Source organism: Drosophila pseudoobscura, chromosome 4 (assembly GCF_009870125.1).
Source record: "Drosophila pseudoobscura strain MV-25-SWS-2005 chromosome 4, UCI_Dpse_MV25, whole genome shotgun sequence".
In the NCBI taxonomy this organism is placed as follows: Eukaryota; Metazoa; Arthropoda; class Insecta; order Diptera; family Drosophilidae; genus Drosophila; species Drosophila pseudoobscura.
In genome coordinates, this window is record NC_046681.1 from 12,736,173 (window position 1) to 12,754,487 (window position 18,315).

General features: G+C 45.3%; 5 protein-coding genes and 1 long non-coding RNA gene across 9 annotated transcripts in view; 2 read left to right on the forward strand and 4 right to left on the reverse strand.

Annotated features, from left to right (window-relative positions):
* The window catches only part of B4 (imaginal disc development protein B4), a 50,027-nt gene extending 36,223 nt beyond the window's left edge, over nt 1-13,804 (reverse strand). Inside the window, exon 1 of the mRNA XM_033381072.1 lies at nt 12,877-13,804. The gene's annotated coding sequence lies outside the window, so the exon portion shown is untranslated. The remainder of the gene's footprint in view (nt 1-12,876) is intronic.
* LOC6903428 (uncharacterized) lies at nt 4,605-5,516 on the forward strand. 2 transcript variants are annotated; one of them, XM_002132271.3, is made up of 2 exons: nt 4,605-4,995; nt 5,051-5,516. In XM_002132271.3, exons 1-2 carry the CDS (start codon nt 4,635-4,637, stop codon nt 5,467-5,469), a joined length of 780 nt encoding a protein of 259 aa, XP_002132307.3. In that variant the 5' UTR covers nt 4,605-4,634; the 3' UTR covers nt 5,470-5,516. The 2 variants fall into 2 exon arrangements, with proteins under 2 accessions (XP_002132307.3, XP_033236966.1); XM_033381075.1 differs by having other exon boundaries at nt 4,606-4,989.
* LOC4817867 (uncharacterized) lies at nt 5,487-6,663 on the reverse strand. Its single transcript, XM_001357279.4, has 2 exons — nt 6,227-6,663; nt 5,487-5,849 (listed from the first exon to the last, which is right to left on the reverse strand). Exons 1-2 carry the CDS (start codon nt 6,552-6,554, stop codon nt 5,530-5,532), a joined length of 648 nt encoding a protein of 215 aa, XP_001357315.2. The 5' UTR covers nt 6,555-6,663; the 3' UTR covers nt 5,487-5,529.
* Nucleotides 6,660-7,751, forward strand: LOC6899232 (uncharacterized). Its single transcript, XM_002136255.3, has one exon. It carries the CDS (start codon nt 6,745-6,747, stop codon nt 7,690-7,692), a length of 948 nt encoding a protein of 315 aa, XP_002136291.2. The 5' UTR covers nt 6,660-6,744; the 3' UTR covers nt 7,693-7,751.
* On the reverse strand, nt 7,768-8,799 carry LOC6903426 (1-acylglycerol-3-phosphate O-acyltransferase ABHD5-like). The gene has a single exon (XM_002132269.2). The coding sequence runs from the start codon at nt 8,797-8,799 to the stop codon at nt 7,768-7,770; it is 1,032 nt and encodes a 343-aa protein (XP_002132305.2).
* Nucleotides 13,805-16,443: 2,639 nt separating the features above from the next.
* LOC26534005 (uncharacterized) lies at nt 16,444-17,142 on the reverse strand. Of its 3 annotated transcripts, none has more exons than XR_001450917.2 (3): nt 16,891-17,141; nt 16,683-16,830; nt 16,444-16,615 (listed from the first exon to the last, which is right to left on the reverse strand). It is a non-coding gene; the product is annotated as an uncharacterized lncRNA (long non-coding RNA). The 3 variants fall into 3 exon arrangements; XR_004469333.1 differs by having other exon boundaries at nt 16,556-16,620; nt 16,901-17,142; XR_001450918.2 differs by having other exon boundaries at nt 16,556-16,620; nt 16,891-17,139.
* Between the last annotated feature and the right edge of the window lie 1,173 nt (nt 17,143-18,315).

Below are 18,315 nucleotides of genomic sequence, written 5' to 3' on the forward strand. Positions count from 1 at the left end.
TAGGGGGAGGGGGGAAAAATAAGCAAGGCAAGGACATCAAATAAAGTTAAGCAAACAAGAGCATTAAGTGCATTGATGTTGTTATTGCTGTTGTCCAGGACTCCTGCTCACGGGATGTGCTCCCCGAGTAGTGGTTCTTCCTGCTATTCTGTTTTCCCTACCCCTTCGATGCTGTTGTCCCTTCTTTAGGCAACAACTTCATTAGGCAAGTGCTCGACCGGCTCCATCCTGCCTGGTGCCTGGTGCCGGGTGCCTGGTGCCTCTGCTGCTGCTGCTGATGTCTCCTTTACCATTTTCTATTGATTTTCTTAGCAATATTTCCATTACGGATATTCTATTCTCTCCTTTCTCGGTATTTTTTTTAGCTCTATTTTGTATTTGCTTGTGATGTTTTTGCTCCTGTCTTGCGGACACGCCGTGGAGAGTGTCAAATGCCATTAAATGTCAACTAACCAGCGGGGAGGTCTGGGCACAAGAGCCCAGGTCTAGGCGCCCAAAGTGGCCAGGTAAGAGTCTACCCGGCCACTGATTGCCACACAAGGCAGGCATGGGAGGCACGAGAGGCACGAGAGGCATGAGAGGCATAAGAGCCATGAGACCTTGGGGAGGATTCACCCGGAAATTTCACTTACCTTTTGCCATAGACAAGAGTGGCAAACGTTTTGACAACGCTTTGAGGACTTTGGCAGGTGTAAGCGACTGTGACATGCGACATCTTCTATGTACATAGAGCTGAATGGAATAGAGGACCCATAATATACCTGAATACTATACGAAATTGGATAGAATTTGTAACAGAGCCACTAACTAATCTAAACAGACTAGAATTAGCTTTTTTCGATAGAAAGTTGGCACATTTATTTCACAGATCTATTGGAATTATCCAGATTTCCTAACTGGAGGAACTACTGGAGCAGAGAGTGGCCAGCAATGACCAGACACTTTACTATGGGACCAGCAGAGGCCTTTAATCTTCCTTGGAATCGCCTGAAGAATTGGTTCTTTTAAACCAACTCGATTGACTTTCGGAACTACAGTACCTCCATTCACTCTAGAAGAACTAGCGGAATGGAACGATGGAATGAAACGATAACAATAAAAGGGATAGGCTTGGGAACGCTTGAAACAACTCCTTTGACTCTCGGAACTACGCTACACAAGAACAACTAGCGGAATGGAACGATGGAATGAAACGATAACTATAAAAACGATTCGAAATTAGTGAAGGGTCAGTATTTTACGATTTCCTCTAGTTTCATAAAGTTTCAAATGCTCCTATGGTCTATACAAATTTCCCCTAAGCGAACGGACACATTCGTTTGGAATGAAACAAACAGAGAACAATTTCCGATAAGATAAACTAGTGCTAAAGTTCATGGCTGGTCTTTAGCAAATGAATCAGTATTGTCCCTCGAATGACCATCACAAAATTTCCAATTACGATTGGGATTTCCAATCTAAAGTGTGAAAAATCCTAGGCCATGATTATTGTCCAATGTAAGCTGCAACAAATCGTAGGCCATGATTATGATGATAAATAGCACAAGTTGCGGCAGAAGATGGCTGAGAAGTTATGGGCTAAATGATAAAAAGGCATGATGAAAATCCAAATTCTTTGCCAGGCGCTAATTGAATGCATGCTGTGCCTGGACTCGCAAGTCCTTTGGCTCCTTTTGCAGCATCCGCAGCACTGCAGTTAAGCTGGCCCAGAGGATGATAAACGAGCCGGCCCAGAGTAATAGGAAACAAACAAGCATTAAGGCAAAAATATATCTAAACAAATATTATTTACTAGCTGATGCCACGAGGCGCGAGGCGCGAGGCGGAGTCTCGTGAGTTTTGGCAACGGTTAGACGCCTACTCCATTTGTTTGGCCAGTTGCAGTTTTTTGGGGTGTCCTGTGCCACCGAGAGAATAATCAGCAACACCTCATAAATTCTACAGAATGGGGCCGGGCATAATCAGGCTGATTGCCAAAATAAAATGCAACAGCGAGTGAGAAGTCCAGAAGAAGGCTTAGATCTAAATTAATTCTGGCCACGAAAACGATTATAAATTATAGAAAATATATTTATGTACAAATATAAGCACCTGAAGATTGATTCCTACAAAAGCCAGATGATGATTGCAGATGCTACGCATGTCCTATGATGGATGTAGGAGGGGAGCACAGGGGAACACCCCTAAAAGCCGGCAACACAATTTAGCTTTAACATACAGCCAAAGGGTAAACTGAAGGGTGAGGATGAGGATGATGATGGATGGAACGGATGGCGGATGGCGGCCACTCAATCCCACACAGTTGTTCTGCTCCAACGCTTCCGCACAAACACCAATCAGCTGGCAGATGAATCAAGCGCAGGCGTTGGGGCTCTTCCCTGCGGTCCTTTCCCCCCCCCCCACCGACTTTTCTTCTTTTACTGTGTTTTTTTTTTTTTTTTTTGGACAGGCGACAAAACTGCGGCAATACGGGAAAAGGGACCCCAGGCCATGCCTGGCAACAGCATTCGCACACACAGAGAGAGAGCGGCATCACATGCGAGAGGAAAATCAATAAAGTGTTGGTTTATCTTATTTTCTCGTTGCATGGACGGATGCGATGTTGGTTTTTGTTCCTTTGCTGCTTCCCTTTCAAATATAAATATAAATCTTTGGCGCACTTAAGCCTTTTAAATGATAACAATGGCCCCCAGAAGCAGCATCAGTGGCAGAAGATGCATCCGAACGGGACAACCCCTGAGTAGCAGGTGCGCACACTGGACGCAGGACGCCAAAGGCCGGAGGACTTAGGACAGACAACGACATCGACAAAAGTTTCCCCACCCCATCCCTCCCCGCCAGCTGGTGGACAAATGTGCGTAGTCTTCCTCCCGAAGGAGTGTTCTCGAATTCCAGATATTCCATGAATTTATTATGTCTCTGCTTTAATGGAGTTTCATCGAAAAGTTTCCCTCGAACAAATTATGAAATATACCACGGAGACAGCTTTTTTTTTTTTGAATTGAACGGAAATTGCGGTTGAAAAAAAATACAAAAAGAATATCAGAAAATAAAATGATAGTTTATGGGGGTTGGCGGAAAGAGCAAAAGTTTTCATTAATTTATTATGTTTGCATATCAAGAGAAGTTTTTGGTAGCAATTTTGCATTAACGATTCTTCAATGATGGAACATTAATTAGAAAAATGTATTAAGGAATTTCACCTCCACAGAATGAAGAACTTGTATGCTCCAGCAAGTAAATCTACATAGATCATGGCTAGTACCGCAGCTTAAAGTATATCTGTATCTGTATATCTGTATAGCTTATTGCCCTGCCCAATGCACCGAAATATACGAAGCACATGGCAGTAGCACGCTAGCTGTGCCGTTCTTTTGTTCTTGCACTTTCGGCAGCAGCATCGCGCTCTATCTCTATCGATCACACGCGTCCTTGATCTCACGCGCTCTCAATCGCTCCTGTTCTAAGCTTCGTTGGATATTCGGCTAGTCAGCTTATGCAAATATGATTGATCTTAGTCTTAAACGTCTTCAACTGACATCGACTGGAAGTCACAGCCTTCGACTGGCTATAGTAATAAATCTCACTATCTTAACATACATTAATCTTTAAATGATGCTCAGCCGCTGTGCAAATTTCCCATAAAGAAATGGACACAGAAAATAAACTATTCGCACCGGCTGAGAGCTCTCGAGTTCGGCTCCCTTCGGGTGGTGCCGCGTGGTGAGGCCTCACTTGAATGAATGCGGCTAAGACGGTTCTTAAACAAAAATACATAAGGTTTTAGGAGTTTTTTTTTAATTTTTAGCGCTGAAAAGTTTTGAATTTTCTGTATTCTTTTGATTTTGGAGGTATTCGAATAAATGCGTAAGGGTTTTTGATGCTGGCGGGGCCATATATGACCTTATATATCATAATCGTATGTAGTATGTCCTTTAATATGCAGATAGTCTCCTAAGAGCCTGGGAGACTCTTTAGTTCAGAAATGTTACGCAGACAGTTTTTGATCGATTTGAATCCTCACTGTGTTGTTTTTTTAGTAATAATAGGAACAGATAGGGGGCCCCTTCTGCCAGAGATTGTTATGTGCTGCATCCATGCTATTATCGAAGCTGGATCATCAGATATCCTCCATTTATTTTCCTCTTGGGTTTTCCCTTAATACTCATCTGACAAATAGGTCTGCCGTCGTGTGCTGTCACATGACAATTCACAGCCCAAAGCACATACATACAGATGCACCTGCTGTGTGAAGACTTAATCTGTGGGCCCACCCCCCGATGACCCTTTCGTTTGATTCGGCTTCAAAAATGCATTTATGCAAAATAGAATTAGTGCACTAGACCGTTATAATTGTCATATTAGACAGAAAATCCATGGACGGCAGAGGGAGAGAGAGAGAGGGAGAGAGCCTGAAGTGTCAGTGGACGGACGGACAGTGGAGTGGCCACGATAAGACCCAGAAGAGGCTGCTTCCGACCCAGACATGGCAGGAAATTGCTTAATTTAGCGCAAAAATTATCCACTAGCCAACGAAGCTCAATGGCAGACAGTGCACCACCGAGTGGCAAGTAGATACATAAAGCAGCAGGCAGCCCTTTTTTGTGTAAAATTCAGACACACACATTTTGGGAATGACACAAAATAAAATTCACCTGAACACTTCATATAAGGCAAAAACACTCACACCAAACATCAGCAGGATGCTGCAGCCCCAGGATGAGACACATGGGGATGGAGGCTCCGCCGTATTGCCACGACCTGAGACTACATCAGAGGACCCAAGTGGGGGATCCCAGAACGGAGCTGAACAGGCGCCGGACAACAGTATATCCCATTACCTGGTCCAGGTCCAGTTAAGCCACAAACAAATCAACAAACGCTTTTCGGAACTGCTAAACCTCTTCGAGGGCTACACAAAGATGGTGGACGGAGAACAGAAACATCAGGTCGTGGTCTCGAATCCATTAAAGCGTGTTCCAAGCCATGGTACAAGTGAGGAAGCCATCCCCCAATGATCACTAATCTGTAACCTCTTTTCCCCCCCAAGATCAAAACGAGAGACTTTCAGGCGGAACCGTGTCGGAACGCACCATTCAGGCGGCCACCTGCGAGGTGAGCATTCAGACGTCCTGGTCTCTGTTGGAGCAACAGAAGAACGGCCCCAAATCGGTGGAAGAGGGAGTGTCCGTGGCCACCAAGGAAAAGCCCAGCCAGATCCAGCAGCATACCATCCACATCGAGGTGGAGTCGGTGGCATCGGCCACAGACATGCAACGGGCGCCCCTACACCAGAGGCTCTTGAAAGTCCTGTTGAATGCCGTGGACGCTTTTATCGGCTGCCTTTTCATGATCGGCGAAAACTTTCCCTACGTCCTGTTTATTTTGCTGTGCATTTGGTGCCTCTATCTGTTGCTGGCCCACTACAGAAAATTCTTGGACAACGGTGCGATTGAGCCTCCCAGTTAAATGATTTTTTCGCAGCGTTTGATTAAATTCAGGATCGATTTATGTATCATGGGGGGTCAATTATCGCAACATAGTGGGGGTGCAACAACACATAATGGCGAGACTGCAGTAGAGTGCCGATGCGAAATCGGTCAACATGTAGCAGAAGCGATCGGCCAAGGGAGGACGCGCCGTCACGTTCGGCACGGGCGGCGACACGGTATCGATGAATATCGTTTGACGCGTCTGCTCGCAGGGCATGGGCAGGAAGATCCGTTCGCCTTGGCTTTTCAGGCCGGTATCGGAGCCGGCCAGACGCGGCTGTTCCGTTTGCACGGCCCTGCTACAAGACCTCAGGGCTTCATTCTTGATATAGATTGTTAGATCGTCCTCGGTATGCTCTGTGGAATCAGGGAATGTTTCTTAGATCATTATATATATGACTGCTAGAACTTGTCTCACTCTCTTACACGTTTTCTCTCTCGCAGTGTGGCTTAGCAGTAAAGTAACAAAGCCCTAGGGGAGCTGGTGGTCCCAAAAGTGTGACAAAGAGTAAAAAATGTAACGGACAAGCCGTACAGGCTGAGATATTCTCCCTTAGGAAGAAGCAACAAGTTTCCATTAGCTTCCTTACAGATTTCAACAGTTTCCTAGAAAAACTCAATGTGCTCTCTTCGTTATTCGTAACTTCTAAGCCGCACTGGGAGTGAGACAAAGAGTGAGAGAGAGTGGGCGAGAGTCCCTGCTTCAACCCCTTGGAAGAGATACAATCACTTACCTTCTGCCAGGGCCTCGGTGACCCAACTATGCCAATTGGCAATGCGGTCGACATTCGATATGAGACTGCTGTTCATGAGCGTACGGGAGCTGGGAGCCATGACCGCTTCGAGGCTGCTCTTATCGTCCTCGCCATAGACACAAACTTCGACATCGCTCTCGTCCCTGTACGGCTGAAAGCCCAAAATGTCGAAGAGACGCTGACAGGTGGAGGAACCGCACGGTGAGGGTAATTTTTGGAGGGCAGAATCTGTCACTGCCTCAAGGACCAGATCGCTAATAAGATGATCAACGACGATAGCGGCCTCTTCCGGCTCTCTGCACGCCATGTAGTAGATAACGTTCAAAGATGGAATTTAGAAGAGTTCGAAATGGGGGTTTTACAATACTAGAGTCGACATTATTCCGGCAAAACGTAAGTGGATTTGTTTTCTGACAGCTGTCACACGGAATAAAACTCCGAGCTCAGAGACTTGGCAGAGTACAGAGCCCTTCAAAATTTATAATTTCCAAAATAATATGGACCCGCAGAGAGCGACGACGAAAAAAGTTGTACGAGAGGCGTCCTCGGAGACAGAAGGGAGCCCCCAAGCAGAGACCAGTTGTCCTGTAGTCCAGCTGGAGGATGCAGCCGCAAAGAATGAGGTGCCACCGGCTGCGGTTGACATTCCGGTGGTACAACTGAAAGATGCCACTGTGGGTTCCACCGAAACAGATGTCTCGCCCGATGTCAAAAAAGAGCCAGAAGCCTCCTGCCCTCTAGATGAGATGCCCAGCACCAGCCAACAGGGCACTAAAGAAGGACAAAAGCCGGAGTCGGGAAGGTCTCAAGGTCGCCTGAATCACCTCATCGATATGCTCGATAACTTTACGATCCGTCTGGACGTAATCGAGGAGAAGGTGCGGCGCGAGGATGAAGAATGCCTCGATCCAGAGCCCGTTACACTCACGGTGGACTCTGGTACGGCGGTGATCATTCAGATACCAGAGATCTGTGAGCTGGGCACGCAGACGGTGGTCACACGACCGCCCCGCCGCCTCGCCATACCGACAGCGCCGCCGCGTAACCAGCCAGACACCCGGGCTCCCTGCGAACGCACCCACCACACCATACAGATCCGATCGAACAATAATCGTGGGAATGCGGCGGCGGCGGCGGCGGAACAGGGGCCACCGTCCTTGGGCGCCCGCATTGTGCGAGCCTTGGGGGACTTTGGGGCCGCCTTCTGCCTGTGTCTGCAGATCAACAAGGACTGCATCTTCTGTCTGGGCTTCTTTGTGGCCTTCGTTGTGAGTGCCAGCTTCCTGACGGCCTTCTTTTATCGCACCCTCAACTTGACGTCCCCGGCAGCACGCGTACCAGGCGACGCATTCGGTGGAGCGACGGGATCCTATGATGTGGCCACTCTCCGCTTCAATGGCGGCTACTACTACATCTACAACAGACAGCGGCAGCAACTTCAATAAGCGTTCTTTTATGGGATCTTCTTTGATGGATTTTACACTAAAATTTATTCCGAAAACTGTGTGTTGGGCTTAGCTTCAGTCATCAATGGTGTGGCAAATGTTGAGGACATGCTGATTGAACTCCTCCGGCTGTTCCAGGTGCACATAATGGCCCGATCCTTTGACGATGGCCAAATGGGGGTGCGAGTGCATCGGGGACTGGGCTCCACCGATGAAGGAAAAACCGAGGTGGGCGGGCAATTCGTGGGTACGTTCCATCAGCGATTTGCTATGCCAGTGCCGCCTGATGTGGCTGGAGACGTCTCCCTGGGCCAGTGTCTGGAAGGCTAACTCTCCGCTGGGCGTGGCTGCCTTACACTGCTCCAGATAGTGATCTAGCTTGTCTTCCAAAAGCTCCCGGTACCGTTCCTTGAGATGCGGCTGGGGCTCTGTGTAGTTCAATAGAATGCTGGCCAGGGGTCCCACACTCCGGAGGATCCAATAGGGATTGAGAAGGAAAGAGATTTTATTGAGCAGCCCCAGGGCCTGCGAGGGAGTCTCCTTGAAGCCCCAGGGCTCGGCCAGGATGAGGTGTTTCACACGGTCCGGATAGGCCAGGGCATAAGAGACCGCCACAAAGGAGCCGAGACAGTGCCCCAAGAGTATCATCTGCGGCAGGTTCATCTGCTCACGCCACCCCTCCAGAGCCAGCACCATCTGCATGTCGCATATGTCCGCCTTGGCCGAGAACATGGGACGAGAGCTCCGGCCGAAGCCGAGCATGTCAATGGCATAGACCGGCCGCTGGCTGGCCAGGACATCCAGGTTGAGCAGCCACGAGCCCAGCCCCGAGCCGCGGCCGTGCAATGCCACCAGTGGCACATGCTTGCGGTCCTCGGTGCTCATGGCCAGTGTCCAGATCCTGTCCGATTTGCCCACCACACCGCCAATGTCCACGTAAAATTTCTGGCACGGTGTGACCAGATGTTCGAGCAGCTCCTTCTCGGCCTCTCGCAGCTTCTGGTCGCTGCTCAGAGACCAAACGAGCAGCCATTTGAGAATCTTTCGAACCGGTTCAATCAGAGGCAGAGGTTCACTTGTACTCCTGCCGCCGCCGGTTGCTGCCATTCGAAAGGTTTCGGGTTTCGAGGTTCGAGAGGCAATTTCAATTTGAAAAACTTTTGAATTTAAAAACTCCCAGACAAAACGTCATACGAGCAGAGAGAGAGAGAGCGAGCGCATAGTAGGCCCTGTGTCCGTCCGATTTAAGTTGACTTCGACTTGGACAATGGGTCACAGAACACACAAAAAGCATCGTTAGGGGTCGGCCGGCCGGCCGGTCGGTCGGGCCTTTGGGTACGGGAAATTGGCCACAAAACGTTCGTCGCCTGCTGTGTGGCAGGAGGCAGCCACACAACTTTTTGGCAAGATGCCCGGGGCACAAAGGAATTATTGTTAATATAGGCAATGCCCCCTCCCCTCCCTGCCCCCCCGAAAGCCAGGGCTCTTGCCAGCAGGCGGCAGGCCCTGACCGGGGGTCGGACGGTCGTCTTTTGAATATAATTTATTTATGCGAAATATGGCAAATATTTTTCACAATTTCTATTCAACGAAGTTTTGCATACACTTTGCTTCGATTTTTTTTTGGGGGTGAGGCAGAAAAGCCTTTAAAAGTTGCACACAATTTTATAAAATTCATTAAGTATTCTGTTCCACAAAAATAACCTCTGTATAGGAAGAAATGCTTTCAGAAACACAGCCATATTTCAACTAAATATTGGATTTTTAAAATTGAATTTAAGAATAAATGTTTTGAAAAGTGTTTATGATATACATTTTTCATATTAAATTGAGAGGAAATATATTTAATTTAACCATGAAAACATTATTGGTGTACGTTTTTGAATTTTAAATAATTAAATTTAAGTGCTCTTTTCCCTGGGTGTATGTTTTTAAATTAAATTTTATTTGTTTTTTTTTGTTTATTTTATTCTCAACTGTAATTATATGACGGTAAAATATGTACCGTTATCTCTAAAGAACCTTTATCATTTTTTCTTTCCTCTTTCCTCACAGTTCTTGCAAAAATCCCTCATTAATATTTAATATACTCCGCATATAATCCCCTAAAAGTATGACGAAGGGATTACCTAAGCTAAGGAACCCCAAAGAACATTTATTCTACTCTATCCTCTGTACAAAGAGTGCCATAAGAAGAGATTTTCATTGACTCCTACCAATGCCATGAACGAGGAGGCTGTCTAAAACGGATAAACTGTTTAGATGGCAGATTTTCACCAAATTGAATATACGACAATATATATATTCCATTTCCCGCAGCTCAGCTTTTGCCTGGTGCTCGGGTCTGGGGGGGGGCACAATTAAAGTTCGGAAGAGGCACAAACACAAAAAAAAGTGATTTGGAATTTCCAAACGATTTTTGGACAGTACTTTGTTATACCTGGGGCTGGAGATGGAGCTCCGGAGCTCTAGAGCTCTGGAGATGTGGGGGATGGGTACTTCTATGATGGGTGAACGAATGTTTGACTTCTCCGATGGGTCGGAGAGCGCGGAGCGACATGCGGGCTTCCGCCGGCAGGAAATTGAATTGCACGAACACGCGAAATTACATCATTCTGGAACCACGGTAAACAATTTCCTCTCCGTTTGCACCTCTCCGCGAAAACGCTTTTATTTTATTTCTCTCTCATTTATTTTGATTTTTTCTCCCTCTGCCGCTGCAGAACATTTTCAACCAAATTTTGACAGGGAAATATTTCGTTTTACGTTGCCTAGGTTGCCCCTCCCCCTGGCCCAGCCCCCTTTTTCATTCCCCCATACCCTACGACCATCCTTGTTAACGGCAATTTGTGCGAAAATATCAATTTCACTTTTTTTGTACTCCAATCTTTATTATACCCTATCTTTCACGGGAGAGTATTGCGATTGTGATCAGATATTTGCCAGGGCCCAAAAGGTCCCTAAAGGACTCTTTTAGCAAGGAGTTCGGAAAAGTTCGGAAAAGAAAAAGGGCTATGAAACGATAGGTAGAAGGGATATGTATTTTGTACGAGAGACTTTTCTACTGCGAAAGATATGATAATGATTTTTCAGGTATTACTTCATTGCTAGTCCATTTTTTTATCTCTAATAACACAGTTCTATTATCAGCACCTATAGCTTCCATTGATATGAGATGGGTTCTTCGACAACCGACGAAGAGAATCCCTGAAATCTCTTTTTGTTCCCAAATTCAGAAAGCGGACTGGTCTGAAAGCAAACAAATGATTTTTTCGATCATTGGAATATTCTTCCGATGCTTCCGATATTCTTTGATACCTCCGGCCGTAGTTATATTCACGCCACATCGATATCTCCTCCCAGAAACGCTCTTTTCTCCTGAATTTCAAAGAGAATGCTCTCCTTTCACTTATGGGACATTTTTACAGCAATGCTATGAACGTTTTCGAGTGAAACCTCGATCTTCCAGGGTATCCCAGTCTTCGACAGCCCCCCGATGGCAGCAGCCTTTCGTTTAGGATTTGTTTTATTTTGTGTGGGATTTGGGTAAAAGGACTATTGTATTTGTTTGTGTGTAGAGGAAAATGGCGACGGCGAAGGCCCAACAGAGGGTAGGGGGGAAATGATGGCAACAAAAGCAGCCCAAAACCGGCAATCAAAATGTCTGAAAAACCAAAACGAATGACAGCCAGCATATAGCATATAGCGATCCCCCGGATACATAGATACTTGAATGCATGCATGTACAAATACATATGTATGTGCCCATGTGTGGCACTAAAAAAAAAACTCAGTCAATGTGCCACTCCCACTAGGGGAGTGCGACGGCGACTGCGACTGCGACTGCGACTGAGGCCCTTTGCCCCCATGTTGCCGAACATCATGGCAACGCTGTCAAGTTTGAAAGGATTATTGCCACTTGCCGCTTGCGGCGAACGCTCTTAAAATGTAACACGTTTCAAACAAGTTTAGATACGTGTGTTTTGTCTGTTAGTAGAGTCGGACTGAGAGTCGGGTGTCCGCCTGGGCCTGGGTCCGCTCTTGTGCCGAGTATCTCGTATCTCTTGGTATCTTTTGGCCCAGCCATCCCCAGCGTAGCGTAGCGTAGCGCTCGTCTCCCTCTCACTCTTCGGGCCAACGGCTATGTAAAAAGTCATCAACGGGGGCCAGTTTGCCCAGGCCAGGCCTAGGAAAAGCAAGAGCAAAAACAACGGCGGCGGCGACTGGTTTGACGAGCTTTTTTTCAATGGGCTCGCGACCAAATAAAATAAAAACTCAGCCCCACTGGTGGTGCTGCTGCTGCTGCCCTCCACTTGGGTTGAACTCTCTTCTGACCAGGTCCCAGCCTCCAGCCTCCAGTCCCAGCTACAGCTCCATGTCCGAGTCCGAATCCGATTCCAATTTCGAGTCTTACTCCCAGCGAAAATAGTCGTAAAAATTCGCGCTTGCCACCAAGATATTTCGTGTGCTGCCAAACCGAAAAAGAAATGTTCGACTTTGAGATGCTCTAAGCACGCAAGCGAAAGGGACAAACAAACAACAAAAAAAGCCCCAAGACGAGAGTCGCCAAATATCAAAGAATATCCCAAGCCAAATATCAACCGGGGGCTGCTTCGGGGGAGGCAGACAATTGTGTGTGTGCGAAGATTGATGGGGAGTGTGTGCTGAGGTCATTCATCATGCGATTCTCTTGATTGGACACATCTCAGGGGCTTCTGATGGACGAAGGTTTCCCAATTCATTCCATATATTCGTGCGGCTATGCGGCAGGTCTATACCGCATCATATTTGGACATATTCAAACCGTATTCATATTTTCTAATCATCCTCTAAATTGTTTAAGAATTTTTCCATTTTTCAAGGGATTCCTTTTGGTTATTTGAATAAGACTTCTCCTGAATGCAATTTTAAATGTATTTCATTTTGATTGCCATTTTGGATTATTATTATATACTATAGAGCCCCATCTTCCTTAGAAATCTGTGGATATTACCTATTTGGATTGTACCTATTAATATGCCATCGATTTTCATTAATAATTGCCACTTTTGCTAGGAGATACCATAAAAAAATCCTGAAAAATCTCTGGCGCTTCTGCTTGGCCTTTAAATCGAGGGACTCTTCGTTCACCCAATTTTTACGACTGCAGAGTATTTAAAACTTAAAACTTTAAGTACTACTCACCTTTAAGAGTGGACTATGCGAGAGTGTGCGTTGGAAATATGTATTTCTGTGTATATGTGGGTATGTTGCATGGATTCTGCAACTGCTGCTGCTGCTGCTGCTCTGGACGCTGTTGCACCTAGATGATGACGATGGAAACACTGCTGCTGCTGCTGCTGCTACTGCTGCACATCCTGGCGGCCATCTTTGGAGGGGAGCGGGGGCAAAAGCTAACTTTGCTGAGCTGCCTGCCTTGCCTTACATGTTGGTGGCCGGTTGGTTCTCTCTTGATTTTATTTAATACTTTTGTCTTATTCGATATTCGATCAACACTTTGACTGCATTCGGTTTGTATATAAATTAATTGATTTGGTTGGGTTTATATTGTTTTATTGATTTACTGCTGGCCGCACGTACCGATTATAAATCAAGTTTTTGGTCTTATGATGGAACCACAAAAGGAACGAAAAAAACGCTTTTGAAAGTGACCCACGCAAACGGCAAATAGTTGGGATAAATAATAGAAAAAAAGACAAATTAAAGTGTAGTAAAAAAAAAAAGAAGTTGAACAACTTTTTTCGAGTCGAAGCGAACAGCTGAAAAAACAGCAACTGTCGACGCGGCTGACGATGATAATGATGATGGTTAAGGCAAGCCTTTTGAGAGAGCCGGTTTCCCAAAAAAAAACTACGTCTACTAATCGCAAACACACAGGAAAATAGGAGGAAAATCCCGTGGGGGAAAAAACTGAACGAGTACGTGTGGTGCAAAAAGGCGGCCCCCCAGACGTCACACACGGGCAGCAGCTGATTTCGAAATGTGGAAATGAAAGCGCGGCCAGAACTTGAGCAAAGGACCTGCAGCCGGTCACTGAAGCCCCAGGAGCCCCCACAGTCAGAGCGTTTTGTGCGTTTTGTGGATGTCAACTTATGTAAAGCCGACTGCCGACTACGGGACTACGGGGACACCTACGAACGCCGAAGCATCGAGAACCGACAGCCGACAGCCGAGAACCGAGAACCGTTTTCCGGCAGCATTACTGCCAAAGTAAATGAGTGCGAGCGGGATGCCAGCAATGCAATTTTTGCAGGCCAAAGTCAGGCAGTAACGAGACTCTGCCTGTGCCTGTGGCTGCTGCTGCTGCTGCTGCTACTGCTGTATGCGGGTGCGTGCGTCAGTGTTTGTGTGTGGCGCCTGCGCAGTGATCGCACAGCTGACGGGGGCAGCGGCAGCGATAGGCAGGGCTGGACTGGAGCTGTGTGGTGGGCGCCCAATGTAGACAAAAAAAAAGTGCCGCTACCATTTGGAACTATTGCCGATTTCCTGTTTCACCATGCGCGTGCCCCATAAGGCTGAAGACGGCTTCGAGTCCGCTCCTGGTCGTCGCACTGTTGCTAGGTGCCCGATGCCGCAGCTGGTGCTGCCTCGGTCGCTGCCTCTGCCTCTGCCCCGAGCTGCGTCGACTGCAGAGCCAGCTGATTTAGACTCGTGTGTGTGGGGGTGGGGTTGAGGAGGGGATGGCGCTGCCTGGAATTTGATCGGCAAGGGGCTGGCAGGGGGGGCCTCGGGGCAACGAAAAACTAACGGCTCTTGCGGGCAAACGGTTCTTCACATTGATTTCGGTCTCCAAACAAGTTCTAGCCTACAGTGGGGCACATTAGGGTTTGCCCACTGTGCAGCACAGTGGGGACCTTGCAGCCAAACATTTGCACACAAACACACTCCATCTCCCTCTCTCTTTCCCACTCGCACTCTGCTGGTAGCACAGTAAACCTGTTTTATGTTAAGAATTATTTTTTTTATCGTCTCTGCCATTTGCCACCGACAGCGACAGCCGCCGCGGCTAAAACTATTTCACAACTTGTATTTGTTGTTGTTTTATTTATGTTTGTATTCACTTTTGTTGCTACCGTTTGCTGTTTGCTTTTGGTTTTGGCTTTACCTTTGCACAATCTGCTTTACATGTAAAGAGGCAGCGGGCGGCAGCAGCGGCAACGGCAACGACACGCGACCAACACCTACGCACGGGAACAGGCACATTCACACACACACACACACGCACTCACAGGAACGGCTGGAGACGCGGACAGACGCGGAACGACGGAACGAGACAGAAAAGCACAGCACAAGCCAGTGTGTCCGCGGACTTATAGTTAAAATACACCGTCCGACCCTCGGAAATATACCAAAATATAAAATATACCGTAAATATACTGACGAACTGAAGTTCTATTATACATATTCCTCAATTTTGATATTCCGTCCAATATTACTAGCTAGATAGGACATTTAGCTATGCTAACATAATTTTATCCGTTTAATAGATGAATTTTCTACTTGACTAGCGTATTTCAAATACTGGCTTTTATTGGATTTTGTCTAAAAAACGGTCGAAAAGGTCAATCGAGAATAATAAAACGTCAGAATAATCGTTCCTATTGTTCAATTTTGATATTCCGTTGAATAATTCTCGCTAACTGATATCTTTAGCACTGCCCACATAATTTTATTCCATTGATGAAGAAATTTTCTAAAGGATTAATTACTTTTAAGTACTCCTATTTATTGTATTTTGACTACAGCAAGGTTTAAACAAAAAGGGTCAACAAAAAACAGCGGCAAAATACATAAGTAAATATGAAATTTCACGTCAATCGGAGTTTAGGTATAGGTACACCCTATTTGGTTAATATAATATGAAGAAACTGTTTTAAAACGTAATTAATAAAGAAATTATCTTAAATTGATGACAAACATTTCTTCAATTATATCATATCCTTTTACGTACGTAGTAAAAGTTCTAAAATATCTATTTCCCTAGGGTATGAAAAATGTTGCTCAATGTTGCCAGCGACATAAGACGTAAGAAAACGTAAGTGAGTATGAGTAGGGAAAAGGGAAATTCTGGCGAGGAAAAATCCCATCAGAGGAAATCCCAAAAAAGTCCCACCAAACTTAAGCGCCAAATAGAAATTGTTTGAAAATGAATGAGCAAAATGGATTTAAATGCAATCTATTGGAATAAATGATACACGTAAGTACGATTTGTGAGCGAAAATTCAAAAAACCTCTTCGCTCCCTATTCTGAAATCGTCATAGCGAGCATAGCTGGTTTCTCCATTGACATCTTGGAGTTGGATATACAACTCGTGAGGCTGTAGCAGGGTCATTCGATGGATTTTTTCCAGTCCAAGAAAGAAGTTCTCCCGTAGGTTTCCGAAACTCATTTTGTAGTCTGCCCAGTGCCGACTGAAGTGCTCGTTGCCGTTCACTCATCTCTGGATGACAGTCCATCCAGAGGAATCCGATACGCAGGGCACTTGGAACGGCTCTATTCCCCTGACCTTTATCTGGAAAATGTCATTTGGGGTGCCACTGCCACAGAGTTCCCAGAGTATCGCCCAAGGCTTTGAGCTTTTTCAGGATGTATAGATCTTCCCATCCGCTCCTATTCTCCGCTCCGCCAACAATCTGCAACAGTTGTTTCAGACATTAGTCGCTAAATACTAATTCCTCAATACGTTTGCACCGATTGTATCTCTTGAACATCTCTCCGATATACACGTTCGAGGAAGCGAGGCTGAGGTTGAGATAATCCATTACGACTTTCCAGCAATCCTCGATTTTATCTTGAACAGTTGACTTCCTCTTCATTTGGTGCTCCATCGGTGCTACAAGATTTCTCGCGTTCAGCGTTTTCTCGTTTTGTTTTCCGTGAGTGCGCCATTTGTTTCCTTCGTTTCGCTTCTTGCTTTGTGTTCTATTCTGCGGAAAATATCCACCATTACGTATGTTTTAACTACAAGGATTGAAAGTAAAAGGCGTACTCAATATCTTCTCGGACTGGCCAGTCAGTGCATTTTTGAGGAATCCATTCATTCCGCTGAAAAGGGTTTAGTGTAATCACTAGCAGCTCCAGCCACGCGGTAATGTTGATGTCGCATTAGCGCTTCACCTTGGGGCCCCCTATTGAACCTGTAATTAGTTTGGTTTTAGTTTTCGCTGTGCTCAGCGCAATTTGTTGGAAGCCCTTACCAATACTAACAGAGGCTTGTGTGTTCTTAGTCGAAGCAGGTTCGGCGTGCAGTTTTAGGTTGTTATGCTGGAACCTACTCTTTTCCAAATAGTTCCGAACTCGAGGGCTTAGTTAAGGCTGTCAATAATTGCGCATTTCAGCTGAGTTTCTTAGTTAAATAACTAATTCATTGAAATACACTTGTTATTGAATTCAAAGGCGATCTCAGCTGTTGCTCTATCGATAAATACTATAAATACCAGGGCCAGGGCTTCGACAATTTCAAAGCAACGCAAAAACTTAATGACAAAAATGGATAAACCCTATAAAATAAATTTAAAGGCACCCCAAAAATAGCACATTTTTTGGTTTCAGTGTTTTCATTTATATTGTCGATAAATTGAAGTTTTTGAGCCCTGCGACATGGCTCTACATGGGACTTCTACACGATTTCTACACCGGCGTGTTAGCAGAATGAGGTGACTCCCTAACGCGTCTTCAAATGTACAAAAATACTAAAAATGTATAAAAAAAAGGTTCTCAAAAGGTAAACACCACCACTGCAAGGGGGAGTTGTTCGCCAAGTTGGGGAATTTTGGATCATATGGGAGATTAATAAGACTTAAAAATTATCGAATCAAAAAACTAAGATACCTTCGATTCGTACAGCTAGTCTTTTATGTAATTGTTGACGCATTATGGAAAAATACTAAGCGAAAACCCCAACAGGTGGTTTATCAGTAATTCAAATAATTGATACCTAGAGTTTAACCACAAATATATTTAAGTGAATATATTATATTTATATATTTACATAAATATAAGTGATATTTTACTATTTAAAATATTTTAAGTATTCTTTGTTAATTTTGAGCCATACTAGCAACAGAGGTCACTAGTATTTTCCCGCTTTGGTATGTTGTCACTCGGTCATTGATTCCAGCCACTGTAATTTTAACAGCTGTTAACGAGTATTTCTCTCTTTTCTGCTCTCTCGGCTTGTTTCTCTTTTTCGCTCTCTTTTAACCGGTATGAATCGGTAGCAACAATCAATCCCATTCCATAATTTATGGTCAGCCATCGTAATAGCCGAAAGCTGGAGACATTCGGTATTAAAATTGATATTGTAATTTACTTTAAATATGAATTTGACATTTGACCAATGCAAATCGTCAGAAATGTTTGTCAAACCGATATCATATTAAAAAAAACGTTATCGTTTCAAAAAATGCATTTTAAAACATGTTGCTGCAGAAACATGTTGACGTACCGTTGGCAGCATTATATTTGTATGGGCCAGACTCATATGCCGAGAAAACGAGCAGCATGTCCCACAATTGCAAACCCTGGAATATGGATATTGTAAAACTGAGGAAATGTTTGTCATCTGGCTCCACTATATGGAGAAACTAGTCAGTCTCTGTTTTAAAGCTATCATAACTAAA